This window comes from Myxine glutinosa, chromosome 2 (assembly GCF_964187855.1).
Source record: "Myxine glutinosa chromosome 2, kmMyxGlut1.1, whole genome shotgun sequence".
In the NCBI taxonomy this organism is placed as follows: Eukaryota; Metazoa; Chordata; class Myxini; order Myxiniformes; family Myxinidae; genus Myxine; species Myxine glutinosa.
In genome coordinates, this window is record NC_136262.1 from 147,914,010 (window position 1) to 147,931,813 (window position 17,804).

Consider the following 17,804-nt stretch of genomic DNA (forward strand, 5'->3'; position numbering starts at 1 on the left):
ACGCTCCCCTCGGCGCCCAATGGCGCACAGGTCATGTGGGAGACAAAAAGAGACAATTGAGCGAGGGGTAAGGTCACAAGGGTACACATCAATAAGGCAATGCAAGGCGAAATGCGTACGGAGGGCGAAGTGAGAAAGCTCGTCCCTACCGTACGTCACCCCCCTGTCACCTACACTACCCTTGCCCTTACCCCATATTTACAAAATCTACCCATTTACAAATTCGTCACTACTGGCACGTCTTCCCCATATTTCTCCTATACCAAATTCGTCTTCACTCCCCCACTATCCAAAATTTGCCATCACCCAATTCGTCATCAATCCTCATAAGGAGGGAGAGATGGAATTACGCACAATGTCACACCCACGTCATGATGCGTCTCACAATCCAAACATTTGCACAGTAAAAAATAATCAAAACATGGCATGGTGTGGAGTACCTGTCACCTCAGGTGAGTGGATGCAGATGGTGCGAGGAGACTTCATCCTAACTACTTTCTAAATGACATTAACACACTTTACACTACCCGGGGTCTTTCCCTGCCAATCCATTGGCCAACTTACACTATGGGTTCTAATAACCAATTCCCATTGACCAAACTGTGGTGCTTCTCAATTTGGGGTCTCACTCCCCCAATCCCCAATTCATCTCCCGGTGCCCTCGCACAATTTCTGGGCTGCGACGTGTAGCTCTCCCAGCAGGTCTACCCACCTGCACACCTCCACCACTGCAGTTGCCACCCGAGCTTACCTAGCTCCTCACCCTAACCTAACTAACTGGGGAAGACCCCTCCTGGTTCTGTCACCCCTTGGTGCCCTCTGGCACTGGGCTACCCGGGTCCGTCCTCCAGATCCTCGGGCCCCATCCACAACAACTACTACCGGCTCCCAGAGCCCACCTGCGGCCTCACCTGGCCGACATCCTCACAGTGGTGGAGCGCCCAACCAACTACACACACTAACAGGCTACACGCCCAGCCATTTCCACAACACTAATGCACCCATCCAAAGACCATTCTTTCACCCGCACCACAGATGCCAATATCCAACCACAATTTACCTATACCCTCTACCTAACACTTACACTACCCGCCCCGGGTATCCGTGATGGGGGTCCACTCTTCCCCCATTCACACCTTCGCACCATCCACTCCACTCCACAATTTCCACCATACTCACTCCACGACCATCCATTCCAATACTCCATATATTCCACACTCCATGTCTTCCACACAACCATTCTCCATACCTGTTGTTGCACACCTGTGCACTCATACCTGGTGCCACCTGCACCCTCCTCCTCTTCCTGGACCAGTTGGTCAACACAACACACATCACCATCACTCACTCATACACTGCTCCACACACCTGTTCAGTTGCACACCTGTGCAATCACACCTGTTCAATCACACCTGTTCAATCACACCTGTTCAATCCTCAAACACACGGCATCATCTCAGCTAACTACTCCCCTCTGAAACTTGCGCTTCCCAGTCGTCCCTTTAACTATTGCGCTCCCTCGTCATTATAATCCACACTAATCTACCTGCGTCCCCACTACAGGTATCCTTGTCACTAACTAACCTTAACGTCACCTAATGTCATCTTCGCTAGATCCCTACACACGATATCCTAACCCACCCGGGCTAGTTTTCACTGCCATCAACCCCATAAACCTAGTGCTCCTTTGCCCCCCCCCCCTTTGTGAGGGATGGTGGATTTGCCATCCCACCACATCGGGGAGGTCCTACTATCAATTTGGCACACCAAATTTCAGCCAATCAACAATTTTGCCAATCATCTGCCAATCACCGTACCAATCATCAAATTTTGCTTTTTTTTCTAATTTCGGGGCCAAAACACTATCCTCATCACCCGTCTACTTATTAGATCCTCTCGGTGCACCAATTCCCTTCTACAGCTCGGCTTCGTACAGCCGAGCAATGAACGCGGGTTCTTTGGTGCCGGCGGCTGGATGCGTCCGGCACTCGGTGCAGGGACGGGGGCTTACCCGGGCCGAGATCCCACGCACCACCTCGGCGTGGAGCCATCCAATGTCCCGATCTCGACCTGCTGGCACGTCTCAATAAAAAGTGGTCGCCATGACGACCCTTCCTATCGGGCTGCCCGCTCCGCCTAGTGGAGCCCGGACGCGGCCGTTCCAAGCGAGGCACAGCGTGGATCTCGTACGGCGGTCCTTTCGAACCCGCCGTGGCTCGGATCCCCGCTGGTTCTCGCGGCACGCGAAGCCCGGCACGCACCGAGGGCCCGATTCGGCTAAAAGTCGCTCTAACCGCCAACCCGGTTACCGTCGATGCCTCACCTGGATGCTTACATGCATACGCTACCCCTTTCTTGCTCATACCTCCAGCTGTTTCCATGCTCCTCGTCGTACCTTCTCTTACACACCCAGGTACACTAATTCCACTCCCAGCCTTGGTCACACACCTGACCACCGAACACCTTGGCACACATTCGTCGCTCGCACACCTCACCAACGCACCTCTTCGCGCCCCTTCCTCGGTCACCTCCTCTGTGACAATTACAGGTGTGCTTTCACTCGCACACCCAACCACGTGCCTCACGACCAACTCAAGTGTGCATTCCCACACACGCTCTACCATTCCAGGTGTGCATCCTTCCATTCCAGGTGTACATCCTCGCTCACCTGTCACAACCAACTCACGCTCCGTGTCACTCTCACTACTCTCACCACCACTCTTGACAACGCACTCACCCTTACTCCCGACAGCGCACTCTTTCCTCATGCACCTGTCCGTTACACACCTTTCTCGCGCACACTCTCCCGTTACACCCTCTGTAACACTCACCACAGGCGTGCATTCTCCCTTACTCTTGACAGCATGCGCTTTCCCCATGCACCCGTCCGTTACACACCTTTCTCGCGCATCCTCTTGCGCACACTCTTTCGTTACTTCCTCCGTAACACTTACCACACCGCGCTTCCATGTACCCCCTCGCACACGCGCTACGACCGACTCACTCTCGACAGCACACTCACTGGTCGGCGCGCACTTTTTCCTCACACACCCCATGGTCGGACATTCTCGCACACCTCGTTTTTCGCACACCTGACCTGTCACACACTTCACCAACAGCCTCTCACGAACACCCGGATCCATAGCAACCCCCAAGCCGACTGAAGCTTTCCTCACATCATATACATTGCCGAATATTTCGCCACTCACCTTGGCACCTCGTCTCCGCACCTCTTTTGCCACCTGCAAACTCTTTATTTGGTTAGTGAGCATCACATTATGAGTTGAGCACCGACCTTGCACATATTCCATCACCTCCTCCTGGATTTCTCTTTTAGTTTCTGTCCGTCTCTTCTTAATTTCACTCACCTCTTCTTCCACTTCCTCTAATTTTTGCTTCACCTCTTTTATTTCCCGGTGCGTCTCCTCAAGTTCGTCCTCTAAGGCTACCGTGACCGTCTCTATGTGCATCCTCACCTCTCGGTCCTTCGTCTCCATTATCTCTGTCACCTCGTCCACCCTCATTGTCAGTCCCTCACGTACCATCTGACATTGCTTCTGTGTCGCTATTAATTCGTTTTTAATTTCTTTTTGTGTCGCCTTTAACCCTCCTAGTACCGCAGTGTTCCTTTGAACCTGCTCCACTAACTCCGTTTGTCCCTCTGTCAGCTGTTCCACCTCCTCCGTCAGATCTTCTATTCCCCCTTGTAACTTTGCCGTCCCATTTCTCACCTCTTTCTCCATACGCTTCTCACCTCGCTTTACCTCCTCGTGTAGCCCCGAGACCTCCTCACTCACACCTCGTCGTATCCCCTCTTTCATCTCCTCCATCTGTTTTGTAGATGCCACCCTCATCTGTCCCAATTCATCCCTCTGAGCATCCAATTTGGTTTCTACCCCGATTTTTACCTCCTCTATCTGCTCTCCCATTTGTTTAATTTCTCGGGCGGATTGCTCCCCTATCTCCCGCAATTTGCCTTCCATGCTATTTTCTAGCCCCATTAACCCATTTTTCATCCCCTCTATCTGATTCTCCTGGGCAGCCATTCTATTTTCCACCCCCGTTAACTCATGTTTCATCCCTTCAAATTTCTTGTCTAATTCCCCGATTTGGGCATTGGTACCCCTCGCTTCGTCCCTCATTTCCCCCATTTGGCCCTCCAATCGCTCACCCTGAGCTACCATCCGGTTCCCCATTTGTCCCATTCGCTCACCCTGAGCATCCATCCGGTTCCCCAAGTCATTCCTCAGGTCTTCACTTGTCTGGACCATGAGCGCCCTTATTTGTATCATAAAGAGGTCCAAATTCATCGGTGCTGCTACGGTCACGGGCGCGGCTAGATTTGGCGCCACAATAACCATGTGCACGAGGGCGCCATTTTGTGCGCCTGATACCTCCTCAACCACCTCCTCATTGTTCTCCTCTACTTCGTCCCTCTGATCCTGGGTTACTCCTAACCCCTCCTCTAGCTCACCCACCTGCATCCGATCGCCTTGACCAGCCATGGCGCGATTTCAAAGTTCAGGTTTTGTAAAACAAAACAAATTTCGGCCGCTCCAAATTTTGACCAAATTTTTTTTTAGATGTTTTAAAAATTTGGTTCGGGCCCCGAATCCCACTCCTGACACCAATTGTTACTGATCGCGGTTTAGATGTTATGATGGGCCGAGCGGATGGTCCAACCGCGACCGTTACAGGATCCCCGACTCACCCGATTCACCCAGAACTTTGGCCGTATCGCACCGCAGCTGCCCAATCTGGGAAAAGACTAAAACGACGAAATGCAAAGAGGAAAAGGAATAAAACGAGAAGACGGACAGAAGAGTAATTGGATTCATTGTACACACACAAGCAAAAAGGAGCAATCAAGTTTATTTACAACACATAAGACGCAGGTGACACAGTGCAAATACTAGCTTATACAGACTTAATTAACCCAGGGACAGAACAAACAAAACAAACTCACGTACACAAGAAGGGTGGAAAGGCAGGAGGTGGATGGCTGGAGGGAGAGGAAGGTCCAAGGGGGTCCTGCAGCACGATCGGCGCGTTTAGCAGCCGCCGTTCCTTTGCGGCCCTGCTCAAAACCGCCGTTCAGGCCCCAAGCTGCTGTTGTGGCTGCTGTGGACGTCGCGTGCTTTCCCAGGACTTGTTTGACTCGTCTGGTCCAAACCCTCAACTCTTTCTTGGTCCACTCACTCTTGACCACCGACTCCTCACCGCAACCAACGCAACCACTGACCACCACCACCGACTCCTCAACGCAACCAACTGACCACCGACTCCACTGACTGACTCTGACCCTGGCCCTTTTCACGCCACTTGCGCGCGCGCCTTTATAGCGCCTCCGGCGATCAAGCCGCCGGCCTTCAGGACACGCCCATCGGTGTGCTCACCTCGGCCCTGGTTGGTCATGCGACCCTCTGGCTCCGCCCTTGATGACGACGGGCGGGCACGCCCCTCTTCCCCGACTCGAGCACTTGTTCAATGGTGGTTTTGGAGGGGAGGTAATTGGCAATCGAGGCTCGGCAATGACGAAAGGGGATGTAAAAGGAAATGGAGATTTTGGGGATGGGAATGAAAGGGGATCTATTCTCTTTCACTGGTGCAATGGAGTACTTCAATTAATGGGAGACACAGCCTTACTCTAAAACACAGAATAAGAGATAACTATCAAACAGGGGTATTCTATTATTTGGCTGACGTGTATGCTTGTGGACTAATTATGGGATGCCCTTTCACCTTTACACAGCTCCGGAGGTAGGGGGCGCAGAATAAACAATAATAATAATAATACAGCACACAATCAAAAAAATATACAGTCCTCATATCCGCAACAATATATTATATTATATATATACTAGACTGTATATATAGACTGTCGGTTAAATATACTAGGGCATGCCCGTACTATATATATATCTAAAATTATATCCCCCCCCTCTATTTACATGAAATGGTTTGGTCCAAAGCGAACGGCTTGCGAGTACGGTGACAATCCCCCCCCCCCCCTCTATTTACATGAAATGGTTTGGTCCAAAGCGAACGGCTTGCGAGTACGGTGACAATCCCCACCCTCTATTTACATGAAATGGTTTGGTCCAAAGCGAACGGCTTGCGGAGTTTGGTAAAGAAATCGCCATAGCGTGCACAAACGCGCAGGAAAGCGAAAGAATCGCAAAGTAGTTTTAATTAGTTTTAAAACATAGTTTAACGCCAACATAGTTTGCCAACGTGAAATAAATGAATACGCTCTCAAATGTGCCGTCCGAGGCAGAGTCTGTTCGCCACGTTCGGCACATGTGATAGCTCGCTGCTCTCTGATTGGTTGAATCGTTTTTTGGACATAGCTCGCTAACTACTTGTCCGATTAATATGAAACCTTGAAAAGGCACATCCTCGGGTCCCCAGCAATATACCTGGCAAGTTTCAAGTATATCGGACCCGTGGTTGTCGAGAAACAGCGGTCACAGACAGACACACAGAGATTACTGGCATTATAGATAGATTATATTATAATTATATATATACTCGACTGTATCTATAGACTGTCGGTTAAATATATTATATTATATATATATACTAGACTGTATATATAGACTGTCGGTTAAATATATTATATTATATATATACTGGACTGTTTGTCGTAAAAAGGCGACAAAAAGGGTTGGCGGCAGGAAGGGCATCCGGCCGTAAAACATTGCTTCAAAAAGGGGACCGAAAAACAACAACAACCACAGTCCCCGAAAAAGGCCAACCCCCGCTTGCGGGGAAAAATGGCCTCTAAAGGTGGTTTATATATATTGTCGCGATCCCGTCTGTGGAATGTATCCCAGCACGGAATACGGACGTTAATGTCCGGGCTTCAAGTAGTCCACGGAGTGAACAAAAGAGAACTCAATAAACACAATTGTGTTTTAATCGGCCTTCTAGGGGTAAGGCACGATTATTTATTGGCTCGATCACAAAACCATAAAAGGTAACAGGATGGAATACTGCACAAAGCCTGCAGGAACGGTCGGCACCAGGAGCTCCAACCAGGACGCAGGTAATATCTCTCGCGGTTCCAATCGACGACCTCCGGGACTCGGAGGGTAACAGGATGGAATACCGCACAAGGCCGGCAGGAACGGTCGGCCAGTAGCTCCAACACGAAGCAGGCAATCACTCGCGGTTCCAATCGACGACCTCCGGGACGCGGAGGGTAACAGGATGGAATACCGCACAAGGCCGCCAGGAACGGTCGGCCAGTAGCTCCAACACGAAGCCGGGAATCACTCGTTCTCTTCTGGAGTTACTCGCTCGTAAAATACAGAACGGTATTCGACCAGCCCAACTCGGCTGTCCGGAGGCTTCAAGGAAAACCCTTTTTGATATTTCCCACTCGGAGCCTTCGAGCCGTGTGCGTCGCATAAGATGGCGACCGCGCTCTCTGACCCCTCCACCAATCACGTGCCGAATCGCCTCCCAATCGCGTGAGGCTCCAAGCAGGTTACGTCACGTTGTGGGCGGGGCACTCATTTGGGTGAGAACAAAGGTGGTTTCACCGGGGGTTTCTCACAATATACTGGACTGTATATATAGACTGTCGGTTAAATATATTATATTATATATATATACTAGACTGTAGATATAGACTGTCGGTTAAATATATTATATTATATATATACTAGACTGTATATATAGACTGTCGGTTAAATATATTATATTATATAGATACTAGACTGTATATTATATAGACTGTCGGTTAAATATATGATATTGAAGCACGCGGTACTACGCGCGTGACTTGCTACCAAGGAGGAAGCGGACAACGCGGTGAGTTTATAGTTCTTTATTCCAAAGAGGTCACTGTAGCACTGGCGCGCTCCGGGCTGCGCGCCCGGTGTATATCCTGAGGCCACGCCTACCCCTCGGGTGTTGCCGCCGCCCACTTGGTGCGCGGAATGATGTCACCACGCCAGTGGGCTTTCGTGTCCGCCACACGCGCCCCCCCAGAATTCCCGCGCACCTGGAGGGCCAGTTTGCGGGGCAAACGGATGACCCGGCCGAAGCGCCCTCTGGCGACCAGCGGCGTCCGGGGTGCAGGGATGCCAGGTGGGATGCCCCCGGCTGTACCCGGGATGGGTGCCGGACCGGGGGGCGGCATGCCTGCGGGGCTGGGCGGTGCCGGGGGTCCGCCCGCAGGGGGGCGGCCCCGACGCGGGGGCCGAGCCACCTGCGGTGGGTGGTCCACGTCGAGGTGGGCCGGCTTGAGGCGGTCTATGGAGACCCAGTCAGGAGTGCCGCCGATGTCCAGGGTGAAATGTTTCACCCCGGTCTCCAGCACGCGGAAAGGCCCGTCGTACGGGGGCCGCAGTGGTGTCCGGTGGGCGTCGTGCCGGACGAAGACGTACTCCGCGGTGCAAAGCTCCGGGGCGACGTGTGTAGGAGGGTGCCCGTGGTGCGCCGTCGGCACAGGGGTGAACCTCCGGGCGGTCTCCTGCAGTGCAGAACGCTCCTGCGCCGCGGACCAAGGTGCCGTGGGGTCGGGGAGGAACTCGCCCGGCACCCGCAGCGGTTGTCCAAACACCAACTCCGCCGCGGATGCGCGTAGGTCCTCCTTGGGCGCCGTCCGGAGGCCCAGCAGGACCCAGGGGAGCCTGTCGACCCAGCCGCCGTCGCGGAGGGTGGCCCGGAGCGCGGCCTTCAACGAGCGGTGGAATCGCTCGCACAGGCCGTTGGCCTGGGGGTGGTAGGCCGTGGTTCAGTGCAGCTGGACCCCGAGCCCCCGCGCCCCAGAGCTCCGAGGTGAACTGGGGGCCGCTGTCGGACGAGATGTCCGAGGGGGCGCCGAACTGGGCGACCGAGGTGGCGATGAACGCCTGCGCGACGTCTGCCGCCGTCGTTGCCGCCAAAGGCACGGCCTCCGGCCACCGGGTGGTGCGGTCGACCATGGTGAGGACATGGGTGAAACCCTGCGAGGGGGGCAGAGGTCCCACCAGGTCCATGTGAACGTGGTCGAACCGACGTTCCGGCACCGTAAACGGGGCCAAGGGGGCCTGGGTGTGTCGGTGCACCTTTGCGCGCTGGCACGCGAGGCACGTCCTGGCCCAGCCACGGACGCCCTTCCGGAGGCCATGCCAGACAAACTTGTCGGCGACCAACCGCTGGGAGGCCCTCGTGCCCGGGTGGGACAGGCCGTGGATGGTGTAAAAAACCTGGCGCTGCCAGCCTGCGGGCACGATGGGGCGAGGCCGCCCGAGGGAGACGTCGCAAACGAGGGCCGTGCCCGCTCCGTCGAAGGGCACCTCGGTGACGCGGAGGCCCGTGACGGCGGTCCGCAGGGCCTGGACCCCGGGGTCGGCGGCCTGGTCCGCTGCCATCCGGGCATAGTCGATGCCAAGGTGGACTGCGTGGGCGACGGCCCGGGAAAGGCAATCGGCCACCGGGTTGTCCTTTCCCGCGACGTGCCGGATGTCCGTCGTGTACTCGGACACGGCCGCGAGGTGACGCTGTTGCCGGGCCGACCACGGCTCGGCGACCTTGCCCATCGCGAAAACCAGCGGCTTGTGGTCGACGAAGGCCGTGAACGCACGGCCCTCGAGCAGATGGCGGAAGTGCCTGACCGCCAGGTGAAGCCCAAGCAACTCGCGGTCGAAGGTGCTGTAACGGCTTTCGGGCGGGCAAAGCTGCCGGCTGAAGAACGCCAGCGGTTGCCAAGCTCCATGCACCCATTGCTCATACACCGCGCCCACCGCGTAGTCCGAGGCGTCGGAGGTGAGGGCGATCGGTGCATCGAGCGCCGGGTGCGCGAGCATGGTGGCGTTGGCCAAGGCGAGCTTCGCGCCCAAGAACGCCGTGTCCATCTGCTCGGTCCAGGTAACGTCACCTTTGCCCGGCTTCCCTCGAAGGGCCTCGTGTAAGGGGCGCAGGAGCTGGGCGATGCGGGGCAGGAACCGATGGTAAAGGTTTACCATGCCCAGGAACTCCTGGAGCCCCTTGATCGTGCGGGGGCGCGGAAACCCCTTCACCGCCTCCACCTTGGCCGGTAGGGGGACGGCCCCGTGCCTGGTGACGCGGTGCCCCAAAAAGTCGATTTCAGCAACATCGAACCGGCACTTGGCGGGGTTCACGATCAGGCCGTGCTGGCCCAGACGTTCGAAGAGCGTGCGGAGATGGTGTAGGTGCTCTTCGCGGGACGCGCTGGCGACGAGGATGTCGTCCAGGTAGACGTACAAAAAATCAAAGCCGCGCAAGACGCTGTCCATGAGGCGCTGGAACGCCTGAGCCGCATTTTTCAAACCGAAGGGCATCCGAAGAAATTCGAAAAGCCCGAATGGCGTGATGACAGCCGTCTTCGGGATGTCCTCCAGCCTGACAGGGACCTGATGGTAGCCGCGCACGAGGTCCACCTTTGAAAAGAAGGACATATTCGCCAAGCGGGCGGAAAAGTCCTGAATGTGAGGGACGGGGTAGCGGTCGGGGGTGGTGGCGTCGTTGAGGCGCTGGTAGTCCCCGCACGGTCGCCATCCCCCGCCGGGCTTGGGCACGATGTGGAGCGGGGACGCCCACGCGCTCTCGGAGCGCCGCACGATGCCGAGCCGCTCCAGCATAGCGAACTCCGCTTTCGCTACCGCGAGCTTCGTCGGCTCGAGGCGGCGTGCCCGGGCGTAGACCGGTGGCCCGGCGGTGGGGATGTGGTGTTCCACCCTGTGCTTGACGGTCCCCGCCGAGATGGTCGGCCACGTGAGGGCCGGGAAACCCGCGAGGAGGCGGGCGAATTCGTCCGCTGCCGGAAGCGTACAGATGAACCTGGCCGGAACGGAACCGCTCAGCAAGCCGCTCGGCGAGCCGCTCGATGAGCTGCTCAACGAGCCGGGCAGCACACACGCGAGCGAGCTGAACGTCTCAGCCTGGACAAGCCTTCTGCGCTTTACATCGACCAGTAATCCATTAGCACATAAGAAGTCCGCGCCGAGCACTGCCATGGGCACGTCGGCCAAAACGAACGACCAACGGAAAACCTGACCTCTGAACCGCAGGGAGAGACAGCGTTTTCCGTACGTGCGTATAGACGTACCATTGGCCGCAAGCAGCGCGGGGCCCCGGCCCGCGTTGTGCTTGTCGGACGTACCGGCAGGAACGACACTCACCTGCGCTCCCGTATTGCACAGTCAACGGCGCCCGGACAAGGTGTCCGTTATGTACAGCAGGCTGTTGGAATTGCCGACGCTCACCGTTGCCACCGAGCGCCGGCTCGCCCGTTTCCCGACCTGCCGAATGAGCACGGCGGGCGACACTGCCGAGCCTCGTGGCCGAACTTGGTGTGGAAGGAACACCAGGCGGGCAGCTGCGGCGTCGGAGGCTGCGGTTTTCTTCGCGGAAGCGGCGGTGGTGGTGGTGGTGGGCGGGGCGTGACGGCGGACACGAGGTGCGGTGCATCGGGGAAAGCTTCGGGAGCCTCGGGAGCGGCAACCGCGCCAAGACTCGCCTGCGTGTCCAAAACCGCGTAGTATTTGTCGGCCTCAGCAGCGAGCGCACGGGGTTCCGTTCACGCGGAACCAGCCAAAGCGAGGCGGACTTGTGCTGGCAGCTGGCGTCGAAACAACGCCCGGAATAGAGCGTTCGGGGTTTCGTCGCTCATGAGCGCCAGCATATGGTCCATACGGACCGACGGTCGCGTGTCCCCGATCTCGGGGAGGTCCAAGAGGCGATCGGCCCGTGCGTCCACCGTAAGGCCGAACGTGGCGAGGAGGAGACGCTTGACCGCCTCGTACTTGCCGTCGGCAGGTGGATTCCTTAGGACCGATACGACGCGGGTGGCCGTGCCGGGCCCGAGGGCGGAGACCACGTGGCGTCGTGACAGTACATCGTCTCGTCCACCGTGATGCCTCGAAGTCGGAACTGGGCTTCCGCCTGCAGGAACCAAACTTCGGCTTGTGATTCCCAGAATTCGGGGAGCTTGATGGAGACCGCGTTGGTAGCCATTGTTGCGGCGGTTTCGGGGAGTCAGCGACGGCTGACTCGAATGTCGGAGGTCACCAATGAAGCACGCGGTACTACGCGCGTGACTTGCTACCATGGAGGAAGCGGACAACGCGGTGAGTTTATAGTTCTTTATTCCAAAGAGGTCACTGCAGCACTGGCGCGCTCCGGGCTGCGCGCCCGGTGTATATCCTGAGGCCACGCCTACCCCTCGGGCGTGGCCGCCGCCCACTTGGTGCGCGGAATGATGTCACCACGCCAGTGGGCTTTCGTGTCCGCCACAATATTATATATATACTAGACTGTATATATAGACTGTGGGTTAAATATATTATATTATATATATATACTAGACTGTATATATAGACTGTCGGTTAAATATATTATATTATATATATACTAGACTGTATATTATATCGACTGTCGGTTAAATATATTATATTATATATATACCAGACTGTATATATTTTCACTGTCGGTTAAATATATTATATTATATATATACTTGACTGTATATATAGACTGTCGGTTAAATATATTATATTATATATATACGAGACTGTATATTATATCGACTGTCGGTTAAATATATTGTTGCGGATATGAGGATTGTATTTTTTTTATTGTGTTGTATTGTATTAAATTGTTGTGAATTATTGCTTAAGTCTGGACCCTCCTTACTCCAGTTATGTATAAAGGTCAAAGGGCGTCCCATAATTAGTCCATAAAGCATACACGTCAGCCAATCATAGATTTCCCCCTGGTTGATAGTTATATCTTTATTATGTGTATTAGGGTAAGGCCTTGTCTTCCATTAAGATGACACTCCATTGCACCAAGTGAAATAGATAGATTCCTTTCATTCCCCATTCCCACTCCCAAAACTTTCATTGCCAAGCCTCGATTGCCAATTACATCCCCTCCAAAACCACCATTGAACATGTGCTCGGGTCGTGGAAGAAAGGCGTGCCCGCCCGTCATCATCAAGGGCGGAGCCAGAGGGTCGCGTGACTAACCAGGGCCGAGGTGAGCACACCGATGGGCGTGTCCTGAAAGCCGGCGGCTTGATCGCCGGAGGCGCTATAAAAGCGCGCGCGCAAGGACGTTGTAGAGTGGAGTAGTTGCTGAGTTGTGTAAAATGATCATCCAGAGAGAACCAACTGTAAGAGAACCAACTGCGAGAGGACATTGAGTTCACCCAAGGAAGCTTTGTACACAGCAACGGCTGATCAAGTGGGCCGATGTTTGTTCCGGAGCTGGTGCTTTTCCGAGCAGAGTCCGAGGCTGGCATGTGAGCAAAAGAACATAGAGAACATTAAGGAGATCATCATCCAGGGAAGCACAAAGCCTGTTGTCGTCCTGGCAAAGCACGCGACGTCCACAGCAGCAGCAGCAGCAGCAACAACACTCAACAGCCGCTTGGGGCCTGGACGGCGGTTTTGAGCAGGGCCGCGAAGGAACGGCGGCTGCTAAACGCGCCGATCGTGTTGCAGGACCCCTTGGACTTTCCTCTCCCTCCAGCCATCCACCTCCTGCCTTTCCGTCCTCTTGTGTACGTGAGTTTGTTCTGTTTGTTTTGTCCCTGGGTAGTTAATTAAGCTCGTATAAGCTAGCGTTGCACTGTCTCTAAAATCTTCTGTGTATTATTTTATTATCTTTCCTTCTCCTTGGTTATTTTTGGGTGTAAATAGAAATAAATTATATTCGTATTTCCAACCTTTTTGTCTTCTTCTTCTTCACATCCGTGTCGCCTTAGTCTTTTCCCTATTGAATATCTGTGGCGCGATCCGGCCAACGTTCAGGGATCGGGTTAATCGGGGTAACTGTTAGGCCGCGGTGCCATCCGCTCGGCAAACCAACATCCTTATCCGCGGGCCGTAACAATTGGTGTCAGGAGTGGGATTCGGACCTGGGACTAAATTTATTTAGCCCAAATTTTGGAACACCAATTGTACTATTGGCAGTAACAATATTATATTATATATATACTAGACTGTATATATATACACTGTCGGTTAAATATATTATATTATATATATACTAGACTGTATATATAGACTGTCGGTTAAATACATGATATTAGATATATATACAAGACTGTATATATAGACTGTCGGTTAAATATATTATATTATATATATGATATATTTAACCGACAGTGCTTGTTACACGAAGATACTCCAATAAAAGGGATGAAGATGTCATGAGGTATTGTAAAGGAAGTCATCCCACCACCATTTTAACATTGATGGGGCAGTTTAGCGAAGCTTGTTCCAAACATTCCCAACAGGCGTATTGATGTGTCCTGAACGAACCACCGTAACGCATTTTTACCTGTGCCACTGAAGGTGGCTTTCACCACTGTCTATTTGTCTGTGCTTGTGTGCAAGATATCTCAAAAAGTTGTGCACGGATTCAGATGAAACTTGGTGGGCACATTGGGTGTGTGATAAGGTCGAATTGGTTCAATTTTGGTGAAGATCCCAATCTAGATCCAGATCGGATAATTTTTCAAGTGATTCTTCACCAATGAGAGATGGGGCCAAAACGATATATAGCATATCATCTCCAAAAGGTTGTGGACGAGTTTCGACAAAACTTGGTGAATGAGTGGGTTTGGTGATAGTCAGGTTCACTATGTTTTTTCGTTCAAAATCATGGTAGATTAGCAAACCTATACATTTTTGGAAACGTTATTACATGGAAAATCAGAAAATCAATGTTTACATTTGCCAATTCCGACCAATTCGATTCGACCAATTCGACCAATCGACCAATTCCATTCGACCAATTCGACCAATCGCTTCGATCGACCATTCGACCATTCGACCAATTCCATCGATTCGATTCGATTCATCGAATTTGATTCGATCGACCATTCGACCAATTCGATTTGCCAATCAATTTGACCGACCTTTGCTTGTGTGGAACGGACTGTGAAAACGATGCGGACTATATTGTCGGATACGACACACAGGACAGTGATGATGAACTCTAAATGGCATATTCTGTAATCGTGTATGTTTGATGCAATTGACTGCCTGTGTATATTTTGTCATTGACTGCCTGTGTAGATGTGAAGTTATACTGACTGCATGTGTATATATGATTTTGCTGACTGCCTGTGTATGTTTGGTGATATGAATTATTGTGACACATTTTGATGTTATTAACTGCCTGTACAAAATGATAACATGTATTTGATTATGCAACTTATCGCGAATATAAAGACAGTATTTTGCAATTCAAAACCTTTGATTCGTGTCTTACCATTCCCCATAGCACTAATTTGATACTTTCATTGGATTCCTTGTCCCTGAAAATATAGGCTTAGTATATTTTAAAAAGTTTTTAGGGTAATTAGAGGCAGAAATAGAACAAAATATGTATTTTAGAGTGGCCATTTTGAAAATCCAAAATGGCCGCCATACAGGTATCTCTCCAAATGTAAACATTGATTTTTAGTTTCCTTATGCTATATCCTTCCCAAAAATGTATAGGTTTGCTAATCTACCATGATTTTGAACGAAATATAATTTATTGACATAGTGAACCTGACTATGACAAGAACAAGCTGATTAGATTTTGGTTCAGGTCCGAATCCAGATCCGGCCTTTCAGTGGATACAAAACGTAAACTGTTCAACCTGGCAGAGGGACGTGCTCTACCGAGTGCCGTTCTCGTGTTTTTAATTGTCTGGGGGTATAACCAAAGGTATGATACGTGTTAAGTGTATATTCAACGCAAATGGGTTTCAAGAGTACGACGACAAAATTTAGGATTATTAATTTATTCTTATAAATGAAGAGAGGCGTTTGTAATGCCCATTATTAACTTCCATGACGTCGACAGTCAGGGTCAACCCCTCTTATATCCCATCTCATGGATTGATGGAATGCCCTTTACAGGTGCTGTACCATGATGGCAGTTTTTGTCGGACTCTAGTCTACGTATAACAAATTAATGAGCGATCGGATCGGAGGCGAGTGTGCCGACATCTGAGATAACCTCTCATCCCGATCTTTATGCTGTGCTCGTTTGTCAACAATAAAAATAAATAATTAAACATATTCCTGCTTGATCATCAGACATGTGCTGTCAACAAACACAACAACAACAGGCATTTTAAGGCCATTTTCCCTGCTAGCGTGGGGGTTAGCCTTGCGGGCCCCATGACAATCTTCTCCATCTTGCCCTATTTTCTGCATCTCTCCTTGTTAACCCCCTTGCCCGCATTTCTTCTTCCACCATCTTTAGCCAAGTCTTTCTCGGTCTTCCCCGTCCTCTACTTCCTTCTACATTCATTTCCATCACTCTTCTCAAGCAGTCACTTTCATCCTTCCTCAACACATGACCAAACCATCTCAAACTGTTTCTCTTCACAGCATCAATCACAGGCTCTATTCCCATCATCTTTCGCAAATCATCATTTGTCTTCCTCTCTCTCAACGATACTCCACACATCCACCGAACCATTCGCATTTCCACCCTTTCCAGCCTTCGTTGCTGCTCTACGTTCATTACCCATGTCTCGCTCCCATAAATCATAACACTTCTCACACATGCAGCATGCACCTTTCCCTTCAGCTTCAACGACACTCCCCTCCTCATCAGCACGCCACATGTCAAATGGACGTTTTACAATATGTTTCCTTTGATTGTAATTCTGATACGTTGTATATGTGATACATTTTGTGAATGGGGTCACATGCATACATTGTGCACATGAGGGGTTGTGGTGACAAGACAATCCACTGCTTCTCCACTGTTGGCCTACATCAAATGCAATATAGCCCAACATGTGTAAAATGTCGTCTCATTTGTGTCTCACCGATGCCTTGATTTTATTCTGGTGTTATCGTCTAAGCCAAAAGTTTCAATGTTGGTTAGTTTTGGTCTTAAGTCTGGATTTTGTTGCTTACATGATGTTGATAGCATTTGTGCAAAGTTGCGCTTTGAAATTTTTTGCTTGCACTGGACAGAGTAAAGATAATACGTCTATGTACCTGGGTTTGCCGTTTGACAGCTTTGCCAAGATCGAGATAGACGTTTCCGCTCCGATCATCCCTTTCCGAGAGACCATCATCCGTCGACCGAAGGTCGACATGGTTAACGAGGACATGGGGAGTCAAAACCTATTTGCCATCCAGCGGAGGAGGGGAGCCAAGACCGAAGGACGCCTCTCAGAGGACATTCGCGTTGAAGGCGACGGCCTTGTGACGGTCACCACCCCAGGCAAGGAGTGCACGGTCTCTGTACGAGCGCTGCCTCTACCCGAGGGTGTTCCGCATCTCCTCGAAGAGAGCGTGGAGCTGATACGATCCATAGAACAGTTTAATTCGACTCTCCACGAAAGCCAGGACGTTTCCTCCACCCAGGAACTTCCAGAGGTGAGGCTTACATGGGGAGGAACGGTGCTCGAGGGTTATTGTCATTATCAATGTCAGATTTTGGTAATTGCTCTTCCCATTCGGTAGTCCAGGATCACCCAGCATTATTGGATGGTCTGTAACAGCATTCTGGAGATTTTGAACAACTTGTGCCATTTTGTGTCCCGTGTACACGAGTCTTTCTTTTTGTTATTCCTGGTGATTGTTCCATAATAATTAATCTCATCCTCTCGTGTCAAACGTATCATTCACACAACAACATTATGTCGGCAATAACTTTATTATACTGTCCCATAAAAGTAATGGCAACATATTAATGAATTATTTATTGATACACTTTTACAATCCCTCAAAGGAATTTCCATTGCACCATTTGTTGTGCGCAAATGAAGACACCACCAACTAGTGTAACTGACTGGCAGGTGGTGCCTTCATTTTTGAATATGG

At 51.6% G+C, this 17,804-nt stretch overlaps 1 protein-coding gene across 7 annotated transcripts in view; it reads left to right on the forward strand.

Annotated features, from left to right (window-relative positions):
• The window catches only part of EFL1 (elongation factor like GTPase 1), a 233,633-nt gene that overhangs the window by 145,863 nt on the left and 69,966 nt on the right, over positions 1-17,804 (forward strand). For all 7 annotated transcript variants that reach the window (XM_078771785.1, XM_078771786.1, XM_078771787.1 and 4 more), the window contains one exon: positions 16,994-17,357. In XM_078771785.1, the coding sequence (XP_078627911.1) occupies positions 16,994-17,357 (364 nt within the window). The remainder of the gene's footprint in view (positions 1-16,993; positions 17,358-17,804) is intronic.